Source organism: Myotis lucifugus, unplaced genomic scaffold, assembly GCF_000147115.1.
Source record: "Myotis lucifugus unplaced genomic scaffold, Myoluc2.0 scaffold_19, whole genome shotgun sequence".
In the NCBI taxonomy this organism is placed as follows: domain Eukaryota; kingdom Metazoa; phylum Chordata; class Mammalia; order Chiroptera; family Vespertilionidae; genus Myotis; species Myotis lucifugus.
In genome coordinates, this window is record NW_005871067.1 from 5,710,213 (window position 1) to 5,732,241 (window position 22,029).

At 40.6% G+C, this 22,029-nt stretch overlaps 1 protein-coding gene across 1 annotated transcript in view; it reads left to right on the plus strand.

Moving 5' to 3' along the window:
- Positions 1–22,029, plus strand: part of FGF9 (fibroblast growth factor 9) — a 62,362-nt gene that overhangs the window by 8,280 nt on the left and 32,053 nt on the right. The window contains exon 2 of the mRNA XM_006085518.3: positions 12,076–12,179. Coding sequence (XP_006085580.1) covers positions 12,076–12,179 — 104 coding nt within the window. The remainder of the gene's footprint in view (positions 1–12,075; positions 12,180–22,029) is intronic.

The window sequence follows — 22,029 nt, forward strand, 5'->3', positions numbered from 1 at the left end:
ACATTGTATTCCATGCTTCTGTGTCTCTGGATCTATTTTTGTTCATCAGTTTATTTTGTACATTAGATTCCACATACTGGTAAGAGTGAGATCATGTGATACTTATCTCTCTGTAACTGGCTTATTTCTCTTAGCATAATACTCTAATACTCTCCAGGTCCATCCATGCTGTTGCGTGGTAAGAGTTCTTTCTTTTTTACAGCTGCGTAGTATTCTATTGTGTAAATCAGTGGTTCCCAAACTTATTTGGCCTACCGCACCCTTTCCAGAAAAAATATTACTCAGCACCCCCTGGAAATTAATTTTTTTAAAATTTTAATAGCAATAAACCAGAAAGATATATGTATTAATGTTTCTACCTTTTTCGTAAAATATAGTAAAGAAAGGTGTAAATTAGAAACATTGAAGTTTGAAATTATGAAACTATTTATTGAACTCAGAATAGAAAAGTAATACAAAAAAAGTTAAAACAAATGCACCTGTGGCCATCACCGCCCCCCTGGATCGCTGCAGCGCCCACCAGGGGGCGGTAGCGCCCACTTTGGGAATCACTGGTGTAAATGTACCACACCTTTTTTATCCACTCATCTGCTGATGGGCACTGCTGTTTCTAAATCTTAGTTATTGTAAATTGTGCTGCTATGAACATAGGAGTACATATATCCTTTCTGATTGGTGTTTCTGGTTTCGTAGGGTATAGTCCTAGAAGTGGGATCACTGTGTCAATGGGAATTCCAATTTTAATTTTTTGAAGAAACTCCATACTGTTTTCCACAGTGGCTGCACCAGTCTGCATTTCCACCAGCAACATATGAGGGGAACCTTTTCTCCACATCCTCGCCAACACTTGTCATTGGTTAATTTGTTGATGATATCCATTCTGACAGATGTGAGGTGGTATCTCATTGTCATTTTGATGTGCATCTCTTCTGATGATTAGTGACTTTGAGTATTTTTACATATGCTTCTTGGCCTTCTGTATGTCCACTTTGGAGAAGTGTCTGTTTAGAAGTGTCCTTTGCCCATTTTGTTAAATTGTATGAGTTCCCTATATATTTTGGAGATTACCTCCTTATTGGATGTATCATTGGCAAATATGTTCCACTATGCAGTGGGCTTTCTTGTTATTTTGTTGACAGTTTCTTTTGCTGTGCAGAAGCTTTTTATTTTGATGTAGTCCCATTTGTTTATTTTCTCCTTAGTTTCCATTGTCCTATGAGATGTATTGGTAAAGATATTGCTATGAGAGATGTCTAAAATTTTGCTGCCTATGGTTTCTTCTAAGATTTTTATGGTTTCAGGTCTTACATTTAAGTCTTTTATCCATTTTGAGTTTATTATTGTGTATGGTGTAAATTGGTGGTCTAGTTTCATTTTTTTGCATGTACCACTGCAATTTTCAGAACACCATTTATTGAAGAGACTGTCTTGACTCCATTGTATGCTCTTGCCTCCTTTGTCAAATATTAATTGAGCATGATGGCTTAAGTCAATTTCTGGATTCTCTGTTCTGTTCCATTGGTCTATATCTGTTCTTGTGCTGATACCAGGCAGTTTTGAGAACAGTGGCTTTGTATACAGCTTGATAACTGGTATTGTGATCCCTCCAACATCGTTCTTCTTTCTCAGGATTGCTGAGGGTATTTGGGGTCTTTTTTTATTCCATATGAATTATTGAAGAGTTTGTTCTAGGTCTGTGAAATACTAGTATACTGTTTGTATTTTAATAGGGTTGTGAGTATTTTTTAGTGTTATGATTAAGCCTTTTCCTGTTGACATGGTTTACCTAATGGGTCAGACCTCCAAGGAGGCAAATGTTTCCTGTCTTTAACTTTATGATGACAATTGCACATTAATGAATTTCTAACACTAATTTTAGGGTAACTGTGACCTATATTGTGCTGAGTTTTCAGGTAGCTAAGAAGAGATTCACGTGTAGGTGACTTCTAATGGCAGTTAAATGCCACACTTTTAATTATTTTCAACCATAAGAGCTAGAAATAGTATAATGCAACAAACTGATTGCAATGAGGGTGAAATGAATCTCATGGAAATATTACCGTATTTATCTTTCAAATGGCTTTGTGAGGTAGGAAAGACTATTAGGAAACTTGTTTAATTTTGGTTTTTCTTTCATTCCAGAGTCACAGAGTTTCAGATCTGAAATATAATTTGTAATTTTGCTTTCTATTTTTCCATACAGTATTTCATATTCCATAAAAATAAATAGTTTGCAGGTCCAAATAGATATTCTGTGAATTGTAAACACAAGATATTTGTTGTATTTTGTACTTAAAAAAACAATTAGGAATGCCCCTTTATAAGAAATATCTCTTGTCTTTCACATCGCCTTGGAATCCTGTGCTTTATTATATGTATGTAGTTCATGTATTTTTTCTTTCTTTATTGATTAAGCTATTACATATGTGTCCTAATTACCCCCCCCCACTACCCCCCCCCCAGCTCATGCTCTCATCCCCCTGGTGTCTGTGTCCATTGGTTATGCTTACATACATGCATAAAAGTCCTTTGGTTGATCTCTCCTCCTTACATCCACCCTCCCCTACCTTCCCTGTGAGGTTTGAGCATATAATCGATGCTTCTCTGTCTATGGATCTGTTTTTGTTCATCACTTTATGTTGTTCATTATATTCCACAAATGAGTGAGATCATATGATATTTATCTTTCTCTGACTGGCTTATTTCACTTAGCATAATACTCTCCAGGTCCATCCATGCTGTTGCAAATGGTAGGAGTTCCTTCCTTTTTACAGCAGCATATTATTCCATTGTGTAGATGTATCAGTTTTTTAAAAAAATATATTTTATTGATTTTTTACAGAGAGGATGGGAGAGGGATAGAGAGTCAGAAACATTGATGAGAGAGAAACATCGATCAGCTGCCTCCTGCACACCCCCCACTGGGGATGTGCCCACAATCAAGGCACATGCCTCTGACTGGAACCGAACCTTGGACCCTTCAGTCAGCAGGCCAGTGCTCTATCCACTGAGCCAAACCGAATAGGGCAATGTACCAGTTTTTTAATCCACTCATTTGCTTATGGGCAGTTAGGCTGTTTCCAAATCTTAGAAATTGCAAATTGTGCTGCTATGAACATAGGGGTACATATATCCTTTCTGATTGGTATTTCTAGTTTCTTGAGATATATTCCTAGAAGTGGGATCACTGGGTCAAATGGGAGTTCCATTTTTAGTTTTTTGAGGAAACTCCATACTGTTCTTCAGTTTTCATTCCCACCAGCAGTGCACAAAGGTTCTTTTTTTCGCTCATCCTCACCAGCACTTGTCATTTGTTGATTTGTTGATGATAGCCATTCTGATAGGTGTGAGATGGTACCTCATTGTTGTTTTGATTTGCATCTCTTGGATGATTAGTGACTTTGAGCATGTTTTCATATGTCTCTTGGCCTTCCTTATGTCCTCTTTCGAAAAGTATCTATTTAGGTCCTTTGCCCATTTTTTGATTGGGTTGTTTATCTTCCTTTTGTTAAGTTGTATGAGTTCCCTGTAAATGTTGGGGATTAAAGCCTTAATTGGAGATAACATTGGCAAATATGTTCTCCCATGCAGTGGGCTTTCTTGTTGTTTTGTTGATTATTTCTTTTGCTGTGCAGAAGCTTTTTATTTTGATGTAGTCCCATTTGTTTATTTTCTCTTTAGTTTCCATTGCCTTAGGAGCTGTATCGGTGAAGATACTGCTTCGGCATATGTCTGAGATTTTGCTGCCTGTGGATTCCTCTAAGATTTTTATTGTTTCCCATCTTACGTTTAAGTCCTTTATTTATTTTGAGTTTATCTTTGTGTATGGTGTAAGTTGGTGGTCAAGTTTCATTTTTCTTGCATGTACCACTGCAATTTTCCCAACACCATTTATTGAAGAGACTATCTTGACTACATTGTATGCTCATCCCTCCTTTGTCAAATATTAATTGAGTATAGTGATTTGGGTCGATTTCTGGGTTTTCTATTCTATTCCATTGATCTATATGTCTGTTCTTATGCCAGTACCAGGCAGTTTAGAGAACAGTGACTTTGTAATACAGCTTGATATCTGGTATTGAGAGCCCTCCTACTTTGTTCTTCTTTCTCAGGATCGCAGCAGCTATTCAGGGTCTTTTTATATTCCAGATGAATTTTAGGAGAGTTCTTTCTAGATCTGTGAAATATGCTGTTGGTATTTTAATGGGGAATGCATTGAATCTACAGATTGTTTGGGTAGTATGTACATTTTAATGGTGTTGATTCTACTAATCCATGAACATGGTATGTTCTTCCATCTGTTTATGTCTTCCTCTATCTCTTTTTTCCGTGTCCTGTACTTTTCTGAGTAGAGGTCTTTTACCTCCTTAGTTAAGTTTATTCCTAGGTATATTAATTTTTTTTGTTGCAATGGTAAATGGGATTGTTTTTTTAATTTCTCTTTCTGTGAGCTCATTATTGGTGTATAAAAATGCCAAAGATTTCTTGGCATTAATTTTGTATCCTGCTACATTGCTGAATTCATTTATTAAGTCTAATAGTTTTTTGATGTAGTCTTTGGGGTTTTCTATGTACAATATCATGTCATCTACAAATAATGACAGTCTTACTTCTTCTTTTCCAATTGGATACCTTTTATTTTGTCTTCTTGTCTAATTGCTATGGCTAATAATTTCCAGTACTATGTCAAACAGGAGTGGTGAAAGTGGGCATCCCTGTGTCGTTCCTGTTCTCAGGGGAAATGGTTTTAGTTTTTGCCCATTGAGTATATGTTGGCTGTAGGTTTGTCATATAAGGCTTTTATTACGTTGAGGTATGATCCCTCTATTCCCACTTTGCTGAGGGGCTTTTATCAAGAAAGGGTGTTGATTTTGTCAAATGCTTTTTCTGCATCAATTGATATGACTATGTGATTTTTATCTCTCAATTTGTTTATGTGATGTATCACATTTATTGATTTGCGGATATTGTACCATCCTTGCATCCCCGGGATAAATCCTACTTGGTCATGGTGTATGATCTTTCTGATGTAATGCTGGATCCTGTATGCTAGAATTTTGTTGTTGATTTTGGTATGGATGTTCATTAGGGATATTGGCCTGTAATTCTCTTTTTTTGTGTTGTCTTTATCTTGTTTTGGTATTAGGGTAATGCTGGCTTCATAGAATGAGTTTGGAAATTTTGCTTACTCTTGAATTTTTTGGAATAGTTTGAGGAGGATAGGTTTTAGTTCTTCTTTGAATGTTCGGTAAAACTCCCACATGAAGCCGTCTGGCCCCTGGCTCTTGTTTGCTGGAAGCTTTTTTATGACTGCTTCAATTTCCTCCATAGTTATTGGCCTATTGAGATTTTTATATTCTTCCTGATTGAGTTTTGGAAAGTTGTATTTTTCTAGGAATATGTCCATTTCCTATAGGTTCTCTAGTTTGTTGGAATAGTTGTTCATAGTATTTTTTTACAATCCTTTGTATTTCTGTGGGGTCTGTTGTTATTTCGCCTCTTTCATTTCTGATTTTGTTTATTTGGGTCCTCTCTCTTTGTTTTTTGGTGAGCCTGACTAGAGATTCATCAATCTTGTTTATCCTTTCAAAGAACCAGCTCTTGGTTTCATTGATCTTTTGTATTGTCTTTTTGGTCTCTATATCATTTATTTCCACTCTTACCATTATTATTTCCTTCCTTCTGATCATTCTGGTGTTTCCTTGTTGCTGTCTTTCTAATTCTTTAAGTTGTAGAGTTAGATGATTTATTAACATTTTTTTTCTTATTTTTTGAGGTAGGCTTGTAGAGCTATAAACTTCCCTCTCAGGACTGCTTTCATGTGTTCCATGGATTTTGGATTGTTGTGTTTTCATTGTCATTCGTTTGAAGGATGTTTTTAATTTCTTCTTTGATCTCTTTGGTAACCCAATCTTTGTTTAATAGCATGCTATTCAGCTTCCAAGTGTTTGAATTTTTTTTATTGTTTTTATTGTAGTTTATTTTTAATATTATGATATTGTGGTCTGAGAAGATGCTTGATATGATGTCAATCTTTTTGAATTTGGAGAGACTTTGCCTGTGATCCAGTATGTGGTCTATCTTTGAAAATGTCCCATGTGCACTTGAGAAGAATGTATATTCCGTGGCTTTGGGATAAATGTTCTGAAGATGTCAATTAAGTCCATCTGATCTAGTGAGTCAGTTAGGATTGCTGTTTCTTTGCTGATTTTTTGTCTAGAGGATTTATCCAATGATGTCAGTGGTGGTTTAAGTCCCTTACTATGATTGTATTGTTGTTGATCTCTCCCTTGATATCTTCCAGGAGTTTTTTTTTTTTTTTTTTAATGCATTTGGATCCTCCTGCATTGCGTGCATATATGTTTACCAGGGTTATATCCACTTGTTTTATCAATCCCTTTAGTATGATGAAGTGGCCTCCCTTATCTCTTGTTATGGCCTACACTTTGAGGTCTATTTGGTCAGATATTTATAAGTATCGCTACCCCAGATTTCTTTTTCATTTCCATTTGCCTGGAAGATATTTTTCCATCCCTTCACTTTCAGTCTGTGTGAGTCCCTTGTTCTAAGGTGGGTCTCTTGTAGACAGCATGTATACTATGGGTCATGTTTTCTTACCCATTCAGCCACTCGATGTCTTTGATTGTAGCATTTTTTCCATTTATGCTTAAAGTTTTTGATAGGTACTTGTTTGTAGCCATTTTTATATTTTATGCCTGTGTTTCTTCTTCCCTTTTTATTTCTTCTTTTTACACTAGTCCCTTTAGCAGTTCTTGCATTGCTGACTTGGTGGTGATAAACTCCCTTAACCTTGTTTTGTTTCCCTTTCTTCTAATTTGCTAATTCAGTCCTCCGCTTCTCCTAGTTTACTGTTGAAACTTTCCATAGTGTTTTTTATTGCAGCCATATCACTCTTTATTTCTTCTTGATTCTTACATAAGTTGTTGATTTTTTTCATCCATCCAGTTTATGAAATGTATGATCCGTATTCTGAATTCTTTTTCTGACATATTGCATGCCTCCGTTTCACTTAGCTGCTTTTCTGGTGAATCCTCGTTTCTTTCCATTGGGGGTTTGTTTGTCTCCTCAATTTTGCTCTCACCAAAGGATCTATTTGTTGAGTTGTGCGGGGGCTGCTCCTTGGGCGGCAGCAGCTCCTCGGGCCGTGGCTGCTCCTCGGGCGGTCGTGGCAGTGGCCGCTCCTCCATTGGTGGTGGCTCCTCTGTTGGGTGCTGCTCACATGGCTACTCGCAGCAATGGTGGCTCCTCTGGCTGGTGGGGGTGTGCTGCTTGCCCAGCTGCTGCTCCTCGGATGGGGGCGGCCTGCAAACGAGGATGCTGCTCCTCAGATGGGGGTTGGCTTTGTGAGGCTGCTGTTCCTTGGACGGGGGCGGGCAACTCGTGCAGCTGCTGCTCCTCGGATTGGGGTGGGGTGCTAATGTGGCTGCTGGTCCTTGAACAGGGCAGGCTGTGCGTGTCTGCTGCTCCTCGGACGGGGGCGGGCTCCACGTGGCTGCTGATTCTCTGACGGGGTCGGGTTGTGTGCGGGTGCTGCTCCTCAGATGGCAGTGGGCTGCTCGCGGGGCTGCTCCTTCTTGGGTGGGCGCCGGCTGCTTGCGCAGCTGCTGGTCCTCAGATGGGGGTGGGCTTCTCACGGGGCTGCTGCTCCTCAGACAGTGGCAGGCTGCATGCGTGGCTGCTGCTCCTCGGACGGGGGTGGGCTACTCACTAGGCTGCTGCTCCTTGGATGAGGGCAGGCCATGTAAGACTGCCGCTCCTCTGATGGGGCCACACTGCTTGAGGGGCTGCTGCTTCTCTGATGGGGGCAGGGTTCACGCGGGGCTGCTGCTCCTTGGATGGGGGTGGTCTGCTCTCACTGCTGCTGCTCTTGTGGTCACGGTGCCCTAGGCTAAAGCGTTGGGCTGGCCATAGGGGAGCGTGCTTTGGAACTCACAGGAGCCCATGGCTGGTATGGCTGGAGTCTCAGTGACCATGGGACCTCAGCTGAGGTAGCTGGTCCCTGGCGGAGGTGGCTGTCGAGTCCTGGGTGGTGTCTCAGGGTACCCTGGGTGGAGGTGAGGCTGGCCTCCCAGTCACAGCAGCTCTCCCCTTCAGGAAGGCGCAGCCTCTGTGGTAGAGCCAGCCACCCCGGAACTGTTCGCAATGGTAGCAGAGGCTGCCTGGCTAGGCGAGCCCGGTCTGCATGCCCCCGTAGGTCCTGCGGGATCTAATAGTCCCTCACTCACATGCACACACACAGGCCCCACACGTCCACACACTCCTGTTTCTCTCCCTCACTCACTCATGCTTTCTCCCTCACTGTCGCCATCTTCCTGCCTCTGTATTTGGGTCTGGAGTGTTTCTGACCCGTTTGTGGATGGAGTCTCCTCTCTGGGTGTCTGGTTATGTGGCTCGCTCTCTACCATATCGACCAAACAGTAAAAAATGCAACTCGACAAGACACTACACAAAGGGAACAAAAGAAGAATGTACTCACAACACTGATTACCCCAATATAAGTGACCACCAGAGAAAAGAGAATTAGGGGAGAGAAAAGAGAGCACAAATGATATCAAGGAGAGAAAAAATGGTAAGAGAGAAAAGAAAAAAAAGAGAAAGGAAGAAAGAGGGAAAAAATCTATAATAATAAAAGTGTAATATGCTAATAAGACCGGACAGCTGAACGACTTTCTGGACATCATTCCGGACATCCTTTTGGACGAAGCCACGGCGGCAGGGGCCAGAGGCTGAGGCGGTTAGGGGCGATCAGGCAGGCAGGTGAGTGGTTAGGAGTGATAAGGCAGGCAGGCGAGCAGTTAGGAGCTAGTGGTCCCGGATTGCGAGAGGGATGTCTGACTGCCGGTTTAGACAGTTGGAATTCTAAACTGACAGTTGGAATCCCCCAAGGGTTCCCAGATTGTGAGAGGGTGGAGTCCAGGCTGAGGGAACCTCATTCCCCCTTGCACGAATTTTGTGCACCGGGCCTATAGTGTGTGTGTGTGTGTGTGAGTATTGGAGAAAACACCACAGAACAAAGAGATAAACAAAAAAATGCAAATATCAAACACCCAGAAAAGAGGGTGGGGGGCAGAATCTGTAGAGGCTGAGCTTATATATAGAAAGTAAGGTTAAGGAATTGGATGAATAGGGGGAGGACCTCAGTTCAGTATAGAGGAAGTAGGAAGAGGATGAGTGGATAAGAAGAAAGAGAAAGAAGAAAAAAAAACAAAAAAATTCATTAAAAATAGGATAAAATGAAGAAAATGAAAATAAAAAATAGGAAAATAGAATAGAATGATGAAAAAATAATGCAAGAAGAAATAAAAATAAAGAAACAAAAAAGGAAATACAGAAAATAGAGAAAGATAACAAAATAAGAAAATAAAATAAAATACTAGTAAAAATGAAAAAGTGAGTGTCGTTCCTTTCTGCTGAGTTTTAATGTCCCATGGGGGCTGGTTTAAGATCTCACTTTTCTGTACTGTCTGCCACTTCTCAGTTTCCTGTTAGATTGTTGAAGTTCCAAGCGGTCCACTGCTCCTCTGTTTGTGTCTATCTCCACAGCCTTGACTGCCAGCAGGTGGGATTAATCAGCCCACTTTGCCTGTCTGTCTGCTTTTAATCTTAATCTCTCAAGCGGCTGTTTCTGACAGGGCTATAGTTGGGGAGGTTGTCGTATGGCTTTCCAGGACTGAATGGCCTCTCTTCAGGCCAGTCCCTGAGGGCTCTCAGGTACTATTCAGATTTTTTTTTTTGGTATCCTTTGTAGCACTCAGGGTATAGTTTGGTTGTGGCTGTATTGGGGGCCTGGAGACTGCAGGCAGGGGCTATCTCTTCAGGAGAAAATGGCTGCCTAGGTCCAGCTTGTCAGGTATGTCTCAGTACCAGACTCCCGGCCACCTATCCCCGAGCTGCTCCCCTCCCTAGACTCCACAAGTCCGCACCTCAGCCACGGGTGAGTGTTTGTATTTGAAAGGTCCTATGAACTGGGTTTAGCGAATAAAAGCAAAGACCAGAAGGGAAAGAGCTGCGCCACTGCGAGCTCCTCCCCCGACCCCAGCACAGCTCGGCTTGGGCAGTTGTTCCGGCTGCTGCCTCTGGGTTCAGCCACTCGTGGCTGTGGGCTTAGATTTAGAATCCCCTGTCGCCAGCAGCCCTGTGGATTTCCTTTCCACAGTTAGATGTTACGCCTGTCCTAAGGGACACGGCCTTGGTGCCATGCAGCTTCCTTCTGACCTTCTGGGCTTGGAGGTCTCGTAATTCTTTCCAGCCCAGATCCCTGATTTTACTGTTCTCCAGGTGTCCTCTGCCCTTCTCGGCTGTGAATTGTCTCACCAGCTGTGTCTACTTTGCCAATTCGGGGTGGATGTTATTCGATTTAGTTGCTCCTTATATCTGCTCCGGGACAAGGCTTGGGACACGTCTGCCTATTTCACCGCCATTTTGTCTCCTCCATGTGTTTTGTTTTAAAATTAAATTTATTGGGGTGACGTTGATTAATAACTTTCTATAACTTTTAGCTGTACAATTTATAATAACATCATCCATATACTCCACTGTGTACTCCTCACCCAAAGTCTTGTCTCCCATCATCACCATGTATTTGTCATGTCTTCTTTGTGTTGTTTTTTTAATATATTTTTATTGATTTCAGAGAGGAGGTGAGAGGGTGAAAGAGATAGAAACATTAATGATGAGAGAGAATCATTGATTGGCTGCCTCCTGCATGCCCCACACTGGGGACCGAGCCTGCAAACCGGACATGACCTCCTGGTTCATAGGTCAATGCTCAACCACTGAGCCACATCACCAGGCTGTCATGTCATCTTTTCACTGTAGCACAGTCTGTTTTGTGAGAGTTGAAAATTAATTATTTAAAAATCCATATAATTTCTTTTTTGTCAGTCACATAACTATAGGCCAATGTTATTCTAAGATGTAAGTAAATTTTTCAATAGTTGAAGATTTTTTAGAAAACCCAATATTTGGTATACATTAATGCAAGGCTTTTACAAAGTCTAGCACTTTATCATGAAACTAGAGGTGTGATGCACAAAATTCATGCAAGGGGCTTGGCCCTCGCAGCTGCGGCGGCTTGCCTCAGCCCTTGCAGCCCTGGCTTCGTCCAGAAGGTCGTTTGGCTTTCCGGTTTAATTAGCACATTACAATTTTATTATTATAGATTGAGTAAATTGTTAAGCATGAGTAATATTAGCATTGTCCCAAATATCCTGTTGGGTAATCATATTAAAACAACAATATAGTTAGAGACATTGAAGCTGTTGTTGTATAGCCATAAAATCCTGGGTTTATGCCCAGCATAGGTGTTGTTATTCTTAGTGAGGTAAGAAAGCAGTAAGAAGGAACTAAAAGATAATTATGTTGATTTGTTTTTGGGATATAATATTCCATGACTATTTAAAATCAAGAGTATTTTTGGAATCTGCATTTTTTTCAGAATATTGTGTTCTCTTAATTGCTTAAGTATCCCTATGAGGCTTAGATAACTATAGCAATAATAGATACTTTGTTTAAGCAGAAATATTTGGGATATGAGTAGGCTATTTTAGTGTTTCAGATGTAGCTCTATATACAGTAGAGAGCTGGATAGCTTTCTGTATAAACCAATCAATTTAGCACCTCATACTCTTATTTTGAGGGACATAAGACCATTCTCTGAATATAATTTTTTTTATCTATGCCCATACACAAATGTTTAATTTCACATTTATCATCTGGGAGGAAAACTGGGTGTTTTTCTCTCCAATTAAATTATTTTAGGATAATTAGAATATGTACACTAGTTTATGTCCCATCACTTCTCAGCATATCTATGTACATACTAGCTTTTTATTTTTAAAATGTTATGTGTCACGTTGATAAGTATTTTTGTATCATTATTATAAAAATCAATTCTCTTCAGCAGTGGTTCTAAAAGACACTTCCTTAATGACTGTGAGATTATCCCAGTTGGGAGCTAACCTCAGTCTTCTTTGAAACTTCTAGTGATGCTGAGACTCAGGGCAGTGCTCTGTGCTCTGACCTGCCCTTCACCTTCTGCCTATTGTCTTGTAGGCATTCTGGAATTTATCAGTATAGCCGTGGGCCTTGTCAGCATTCGAGGCGTGGACAGTGGACTCTACCTCGGCATGAATGAGAAGGGGGAGCTGTACGGATCAGTAAGTACTGAGAAGACTTCACAGCCTTTCTGTCTCACACTGGCTTGAATGCACTTTTTCTGGGTTATAGTAGCCTTGATAAAACCGAGTCTGTTGGGAAGGAGAGTGTGAGCTCTTACACTTTTTTGAGGCAAATCATTTTGTTTTTATTAATAGATATCATCCCTGGATCTTCAATAGACCAAAGTTTCTAAGAAAATATTTTATCATATGCCAAACCATTTTCATATCAAATACATAAAATTTACATGTGAAAAATCTCATCTTCTTGTATTGAATGGGAGTTATTTTCTAAATGAATTGAAATTATTTTCTCCCAAGCTTTGCTAAGCATTGTAATTAAAACTAAAAATAGATCATGCAGGATATATAAGCCCTTTTTCTGAGCTACATGAGATCTTCATTATGGAGTCAGAAGGGAGATGGAAATTATTGTCAGATATTCTTGTATGTGAGTAAGAATATAAATATAATAATTTGCAAGTATTGAATTTTGTTTTTTTTTATTCCTCATTTCTAATCTTCATTGGCTGTGAGCTGCTTGGGGGAGGCAGGGAAGTATTTATGGTACCTGCCATTATTGGTGGTCACATGGGAATTTAATCCATTCTCTGCCATATGAGAACCTGGATTAGAATTTACAAAAAGTTGAAAACTAACAGCTGAGGATGGGAGAAGTTCTGGAGTCCCTTGTAACAGGAATGAAGGGCATATATGTAGAATCAGGAGACATTTTCTATAGATTGCTTCTTTCCTAGCCACATACTAGTAAATGTGTTTGTGTATATGTGTACTAGGGTTGGAAATAGTATCCAATTTTCACTCTAAAACTTCAGATGACAATAAGTTATGTATTATGTAATTTGAATATAGCATACACCATTTTTAGTGACACTTGTGTGTTTTACCTGCCTTTGTAAAATTTGAATCAGGATTGGTTGATTTTGTTAGATAGTTAAATCTTTTTTAAAAAAGTGCTTCCTTGAGAGAATAGATTTTTTTGAAATGGTTTTATTTTAATTAATTAATTTATTTTTCGTGCCCTTGACCGGAATTGAACCTGGAACCCTTCAGGCCACAGGCTGACACTGAGCCAAACCAGCTAGGGCTAAATGTTTTTAAGCATAGGATTGAGATTAGCTTTTTAAACACAGCTATTGGTTTTGATAAAGTTATTTATTTCCGAAATTATTTTTGTTAATACTTTCAGTATGAAGACATAAGATGTAAGGAAATTTTTCAATTTTTAACTATATAGTGACATTCTCCTTTTTGTCCCTCCCTCAATTTTTTTTTTCACCTTTAGGCATATAATGTGGATTTAAGTTGGTCATAGTTGAACTCCATATAATGCTTTTTGTGTGAGACTATGGTTTATCACAACGATCTCCAAACTTTTCAAATCATGTACCACCACCAAAAATGTTTTTGAGTATGGATTTCAATAATGCATATTAAATTATTTCAAAACTAGAGGCCTGATACACTAAATTCGTGTAAGGGTCTCGGCCCTCGCAGCCGCGGCGGCTGCTCCCGCTTCGTCCAGAAGGTCGTCCGGAAGGTGGTGGCTCTCCGGTCTAATTAGCATATTACGCTTTTATTATTATAGGTTGTATTTATAAGATATAGTTCATAAGTATTAGTTTATAAAACATGAATTAAGGTAAACATTTTTCAAGGATGCAGTGACTGAGTCAACACAAATAGAGGCTGGGCTATTTGTCCCCTGCTCTGGGGACCACCTTGCATACCCCATCACAGCCCCTGCCCCTTAGAGAGATGACTCATCTTTTAGATGAAATGGCTGTGTGACAGCCCCTGCGGTTTGCTGTTTGACAAGGAGCAGATGGAACTTCGTGTTCAGCACAGGAGCCTCCCGTTTGTTGTCTGGGCTCAGCCTTGTCTCTCCTTCTGGATTCTTTGGATGGCCTCCTCTCCTGTCATTCAGCTGCCCTCCTGCCTGTGTGGCTCCCTCTGTAGCACAGACTGGAGACAGAGTGAGGGCTCCAGCCTCAGTGAACACCAGTGACAGGAGTATGTGAAAAGGTGGCCAGAGGCAGGAAGTTGGAGAATCCCATTGTAGTAAGTTTTCTGTGACTTCCAACTGCTTTGTTTAGAGAGAGCCCCTGAGCAGGGCTAAGAGTGGACTTCTCACCTCCACTACCCCACAGCCATAGGACTAGTTGACAATCCTTATCACAGCAAAGGGGACAATCCCAGAAAAGCTAAAAAAAAGCTCTTCTTCCTTCTGTGTTTGAGAAATGCATACCTTCTCATGTGTGTCTCCAGGCTTGGAGGAAAAGTGTGAAAAGGAACACATTTCCATACAGTGTTTCCTTTGTGGAAAAGTATCTTAAATGGCTTCTGTGCATCCTGCCTCTCTCATCTCCAATTCATTCTCCACAGGAATGGGAGAATTACCTCCAAAACCCAGAAATGAATGTCCTTCTCAGCTCAGACCAATGCTCGCTTTTAAAATGCCAGTGCCTGCATTCTTTAGCAATGCCATCAATATTATCACAAATATTGTGCCAGTCCCATCTCTTGCCCTCTATCCCCATGTATTTTGAGTTGTCCACTTACTGTTCTATTTGTATGTGTGGTTAAGTTAACTCCTTTCTCTGGCATGTCTTTATCTTCTCTGCTCTACCTGATGAAGCAACATTCTTTCTTTAAGATTCAATGAAAATATTGCCTCTTCTACAAAACCTTCACTACACCTCTAACTTGAACCCCAGTTATTCTGGTTAGCAGTTCTGGTGTTTTCCTTTGGGCCCCTGTACCACTGTTTATATTTCCATGGTCACTCAAGTACAATATGATATCCAGTGAAGTTAATTGTATTTCTGTATTCACTAATGTTGCCTAACACATAGCCATGGCCCTTGTACATGATAGGTGCTCAATCTATGAATATTGGATTGAAATGAATGAACCATTGTGATTCTTTTTATGCTTCATTAAACATACAGGTGTGGACCTTATTGTATGGCTAGTGTGTACTTAGGACTCTGCTGGAAGGAAGAATTGCTATGTTCCATTGCCATGCTGGATCAGAAGGTGATAATGTGTCCAGCCCCAGGGGGATATGGCTGAGCCTAGAGACAAAAAAGTGTAGTGATGGGAGCCTGGGAACAGAATGGGCTCTCATTCTGTCTCTGCCACTAGCAAGATGCTGGCCCTCACTCTGATGTATAAAACAAAAAGCATGACTTAGCTGTCTGGAATGTCTCTTCCTACTCTGCATCTCAAGAATTTATGGTTTGGCTTTTTCAGGTTCACTCATGAGTCTTGTCTGTCTGACCTGTGATGTTCTCTGTGCACATGAAATGTTTGTGCAGTGAGCTCTTTTCCCTCCTACACGTAGAGCTGGGAGGAAAACTCCCTGGGCAGCCAGGTTGCTTTTTCTGTGGTCTGTATCTGATGCAGGTAAAGGGTAGAGAGAGGGTGATAGCAATGCTTTTCTATGGCCCAGGACCACATTGTCCATTGGCCTTGTGGTCATCACACTTGGGAATGAGGAGTGACCCAAATATCTCATTTCATTGTGATAAGATTCAGAGAAGGAAAGGAAAGAAATGGGCGATGATTCTACATTAAACTAAAAATTGTAGCTTAAGGAATTTTCACCTTTGCGAAGTTGTGTAAAGCTTGGTAAATTAAAGTGGAGTTTTTATTTCTAAATATCGAGGAAAACTTAAAAAGATTGATCTCATTATTAAAGAAGGTAAAGAGGAGATTTGGAGAAATAACAGACACTTATATAAAGTAAATGAATGTGTAAATGTAGCAGAAATTAATTTAAAATGTATTTTGAAAGTTGGATTGTTTCTCTTTTTATCTATGTAGTTCTTTTGTTTTCAAGTTTATAGGAATGGATTTAAAAGGTCAGAAGTGAATGGGATGATATTGCTTCAGAATAATGTACATCTAGGATTCTGGTTTCCTATTAGAATGTGGAAGGAGGAAAAAGTATATTGCTGTGTATCATGGTGTGTGGTTTGAGGAAACCTGAATAATTCTAGTTCTGGGGTGGAATTAGATTATTGTATCATATGTTAATCATTCATTCATTCATTTGCTAATTTATTCACAAACATTTATACCTATTATGTTCTAAGTGCATAACACTGCAACAAATATCTTAAAACCTGGTAGGATTATAAGTAGTTCAGTGCAATGTGAAATGCACTATATTAGAGAAATGCAGGTGTCTTGGGTGCCCAGAAGAGTATTTGGGGAAATTGGGTGGTTACATTTAAACTGGATCTTGAGGGACATATAGGAGTCTCAGAAAAGGAATGACAGACAATTTAGTGCACATAAGCCTTAAATTTAAAGATTAGGATATCCTGCCTCGGTGAAGTTTAGAGAGGGTGTTAGATTTCTCTCTCTCCTCTCTTTTTCTCTCTTCTCTCTCTCTCTCTCTCTCTCTCTCTCTCTCTCTCTCTCTCTCTCACACACACACACACACACACACACACACTTGGCCAGAAGATTAAAGAATTAGAGTATGTTTACATTTGCCACTTTTGTTGTTATCAAAGAGACTATAAGTAAGGCTCAAATAGTTATTTTTAGGGTCTTACTCCAAATTATCTGAGTGTTATCAAGATACTTGACTGTGATAAATATCTAATTAAAAAAGAACTCTAGGAAAAATTAATTTCCTTAAAAAAGCTGGCATTTAATGAAAGATATTTGATGTTTTCATTAAAAAATGGTAGCACAATTACTAAAATTGTGATGATATAGAAAGTACAGCATGGACTCTGCAAAAGTGATATACAAGGACAACACACAGATTCCTGGTTTGTATCCCTTTTATAGCACTTGCTTCATTCTGTCCAGAATTTTAATTCCTTCGTCTTTCCCACTGGACTGTGTTTTTTGGAGTCAGAGTCTCTGTATCTATAATCTTTCCGTTTCTTGAAGGCCCAGCGGTGCACATTTGTGCAGTTGGCACCTGGTTTAGTGACCCAACTACTCAGACTATCACGGCCCTCACACACAGAGTCATGCTACATTTGAATTTCATGTGTTGATACATGACCTAGTATGTGATTGTCCACTTATAGAGTCCAGTTTTTCCATAGGAGTTGTCTTATTTAACTACTAAAACTGAAAGCAAGAGAGGTTGAGTGACTTGCTCAAAGCCCAGAATTCGTAGGTGGCACAGTGGGGACTTAAGCTAATTCTTGTAAGAACCTGGCCACCATCCTGACAGAGATGCTTGTAAAGTGAGTGTTTACTATAGGATTTGGTGGTTATATTTCCAGAGATGCAGTTGGGCCCTGTTTATGTGAATTCATGTAATCATAACTGAAGTTTGGTGGATTTGCCACATGTATAGTCTTAGAGAAAAGTAAATCCATTAGTTGGGGTGGCTGTCTTTACTGAGTAGAGGTACATGAGCCACCAGCTACTAGAGGGGTGTTTTCACAATGTGGAGAGTGGCGAGGGGCCCTGGAGAGCCACCTGTCCTAGATTGAAGACCTGTATCCACCTCTTTAAGAGGAAAACATATCTCAGATCCTTAGAATCCCATATTGACTCAAATGATTTTATTAGGTTATTTAAATATGTACAAACTCCTTATACCCCTTTGATAAGGGCAATTCAAAACATATATTAAAATCCACACTAAATTATAAAACCGATACAAGCCAAATTGGCATGATTGTTTTAATGAGATGGCTGTTGTTATCTGACTGAGGCTAAGATGCTGCTGAATGTTGGATGGTTCTTATGTGGCAGCCCATCTTCTCTTGAGCTCAGAAGACCTAGCCCCTGGCACCTTGGGAAGACATTTTCCCCTACGTCTTCCTATTCAATAACTGGGAGGCCAGATGAGGTCATCTGGTCTTCACTGATGTTCCATATATGTTATTTCCTTTTCCTATTAGCCCTGAAAGTAACTTTAAGCACAACTGCACCCTTGGATGGCAGTATCTGGTAATACGAGGCCATCTGGAACAGCGGTTCTCAACCTGTGGGTCGCGACCCCTTTGGGGGTCGAACGACCCTTTCACAGGGGTCGCCTAAGACCATCGGAAAACACATATATAATTACATATTGTTTTTGTGATTAATCACTATGCTTTAATTATGTTCAATTTGTAACAATGAAAATACATCCTGCATATCAGATATTTACATTATGATTCATAACAGTAGCAAAATTACAGTTATGAAGTAGCAACGAAAATAATTTTATGGTTGGGGGTCACCACAACATGAGGAACTGTATTAAAGGGTCGCAGCATTAGGAAGGTTGAGAACCACTGATTTGGAAGGTCTAGAATAGCCTTAAAATGACCCCTTAATTTTTTCATGAAATGAGAAGACAAAGTGAAAATGTTCTTGTAGAAAACTTGTAGCCCCCAGGATAGGTCCTGGGATCTGAAGATGCCAGTTTTGAAAACATTGTGGTGGTGGGAAGTCCTAGCAGGGAGGGTTTGTGGTGTGCTGGAGGTGGCAGCCTGACCCTGGAGGTTTATGGGAGGCATTGTTTCCGTTAGGTGCTCTGCTGTGGCAATTGTGAGCGAACTTTGAACAAGCAGAATAAGCTCTGTGTTTATGAAACAGGACACCATAACACATAGCATGTACCACCAGACTTAGCAGTTTGTCATGATGTGTGTTATTTCAGATGATTTTGATGGTAGACATCCAGATATGTCCTTTACGTAGAGTCTCCAAAGAATGTAATTCATATAAAGGAAATTGAAAGGGTCATTTGTCTGTTTGAAAGCAGGAATGCTCAGGAAACAATGGTTTTAAACACAGATTTTGGATGACAGAGCATTGCCTTATACTGCATATGTTTTCAAAGGATCAACTAATCTTTGATGATAAAGAGGGCAGCACCTCAGAAGAGTATCTTCTACCATATTATTTGATTTTGTTTCATACAGTGTCCTTATTTTAGAGATGAGGAGAGTGAGAGTGTAGTGGCTAGTGACTTAGTCAAGGTCACCCAGATAGTATGTGACAAATTATGATTTGAACTTGGGTGAATTAGTAAACCATGTCCAACATACACGTATAAGAGTGGGCATCCATTTTTGGGAATAACATTTTTTTTTAACTAGAATTAACCACATATTATAACAGGATTTTAGTATTTCCTTCACAGATTTGATTTGGAACAATTATTTTTCTTTCTAGTTTTTATTTAGTGGTTCATTTACTGGTCCTTAGCATCTCTACTGCTGGCCACTAGTTAGTTGAAGTCATTTAAATATGTACTTACTATTTAATTTTAATTAAGTTTATGTTGTTTAGCAGGGTAGCTACATTTACTGATTATCTGAGGCGTGTTTAAAATGTTCAGGTCAGTAATGGCCAAAGTCATAGGGCACAGGTCTGCAGATCTTACAGGCTCTGCAAAGGATTTAGTTTTAATAGCTAACGGCTCTGTAGATGGCTATCATCCCCTTTCATGGTAGGGGTATGTGCTGGGCACCAGGTAACATGCTCAGGGATGGTCCTTCTTTAGGTTTAGGAATTCCCAAGCAGAATCTTCCTCCTGATGGGCACAGTTCTACACGTGATCCTAACTTCTTTCTTCCTGTCCTTGGTGTAGTCATTTTCCTTGTTCCACACTGCGGCGTGCTCAGAAGTCCCCGTCAGAGTTGTCTGATAAGGAGAGTTCAGAGAATGGTTTCAGGAAGCCCCAAGTCAGGCACTATAAAAGCTGTTTCTTGCAATGGAAGTTCTTGATTCAGTGGAAGAACTTCCTCTGGACAGTTCTTCACTGTCCCTAATAGAATTCCATTTCATAAAGTGTGAATTCTGCAAAGGTAGGGTTGTGGTCACTTTAGTTTCCCATGGAAGCTAAACCATGTCTTGCATGGACTTAAACCATGTCTTGCATGCAGTTAGCACTTAATAAATATTGAACGTGTCACTGTATTGTCAGTGGGATTCCAGATTACCTATTTCTTGTTTTCTGTAAAAAGAGGACCAGGTAGATTGTGGCTTACAAACACCTAATTTACAAATAGGTATTTGATGCTAGAAAAGGAGACCAGAGTGGTTCCTGATCATTTTGTATATAAGGCTTCCTTTTTGATAAAAAGTGGCAGGGAGTCCCACATGATAGTATTTGTACTTACGTCTTTTGATTGAAAAAATGCCTTATGACAAAAACTCCTGAGAATTCATTAATGTTTTTAAGTGGTTACAGAGCAGGTCAGATATACATTTGGAAAGAGCAGCATGTCTGTGAGGTGATGTTTCCTTTATAAAGTTTACTGACTGTGCAGACCCCTGGTTTCCTACCCTGAGCCTTGCTGCACCCACGACATCGAGTGAATTTCTAAGTTGAGATGTGAGGACCACCAGTACAAAATGACATTGGGGAAAACAAACCTTGGCTCCTTGCCTCCCAGTGTTCCCTGCTTCTGCCCCTTCTGATCTTCTGCACTCCAGAGCTCTGGGACCACTTTCCCTCACCTACCTTCACCTCACCTCTTAGGATGCCGCTTTTCCCAGAACAGACTGTGGGTCACACAGAGCCTGCACTTGCTCCTCAGCTCAGCCTGTTTCATGGGTCTTTAGTTGCAGAGCTTCCTGCTTCTCTCAGGGAGACCTATCTCCCAGTTCCTCCCATTAATGCTATTGGGAGCCTGATCAAGAGCCAGGAGGTGCTCTGTCACTCATTTATGCTTCCATTTCATAACCATGTGCTTGTTCACTCACTTGAACACCCAGTCTTTACTTCACTCACACACTCAGTCACTATTCCACTCACACACTTAATCACTCTTCCAGTCACTCACTCACTCAGTCTTCCATTCACTCACTTGCACACTCACTATTCCATTCACACACTCAGTCACTGTTCCACTCACTCACTCTTCCATTTACTCACTTGCACACTGATGCTTGCTAGCTTTCACAAAGTCCACAAGCATTATTGATATCACCTCTTACCATCATGTGCCAGGTGCTGGAAATACAGTTGATTTTCATTATTTGTAGATTGCATATTTGCCAATTTATTTACTTGCTAAAATTTGCTTGTAATCCTAAAATTATTCCTATGGCACTTCTGTGATCATTTGCAAACATGCACTGACAAGCAAGAAATGAGTCGCCTTGTAGTCGCCTGGTGGGTACCCTCCCAGCTGAGGTCCATCAAGGCAACCTCTGCCTTCTTGTTCCAGCTCTCACTGTAAAAAGGTGTTCTTTTCAGGATCTAGTTAGTGACACGTTTTTGACATTTTTGTGTTTTGTTGGTGATTTTGTGTTTTAAAATGCCCCCAAGCATTGTATTGAATGCTGTCTAGTGTTCCTGAAAGCAAGGAAGCAATGATGTGTCTTATGGGGCAAATGCATGTGTTAGACAAGTTTCGTTCAGGCACAGGTTACAGTGCTATTGGCTGTGAGTTTATTGTTACACTAGAGGCCTGGTGCACGAAATTCATGCAGGGGTATGTGTGTGTCCCTCAGCCCAGCCTTCACCTTCTCCAATCTGGGACCCCTCGAGGGATGTCCGACTGGTTTAGGCTCAATCCCGGGATCGGACCTAAATGGGCAATCGGACATCCCTCTCACAATCCAGGACTGCTGGCTCCCAACTGCTCACCTGCTTGCCATCCTGATTGCCCCTAACTGCTTCTGCCTGCCAGCCTGATCACCCCGTAACCACTTCCCTGCCAGCCTGATTGATGCTTAACTGCTCCCCTGCTGGCCTCATTGCCCCTAACTGCCCTCCCCTGCCGGCCTGGTCACTCCTAACTATTCTCCCCTGCTGGCCTGGTCGCCCCTAACTGCCCTCCCCTGCTGTGGCCTGGTTACCCCTACTGCCCTCCCTTGCCAGCCTGGTCTCCCCTAACTGCCC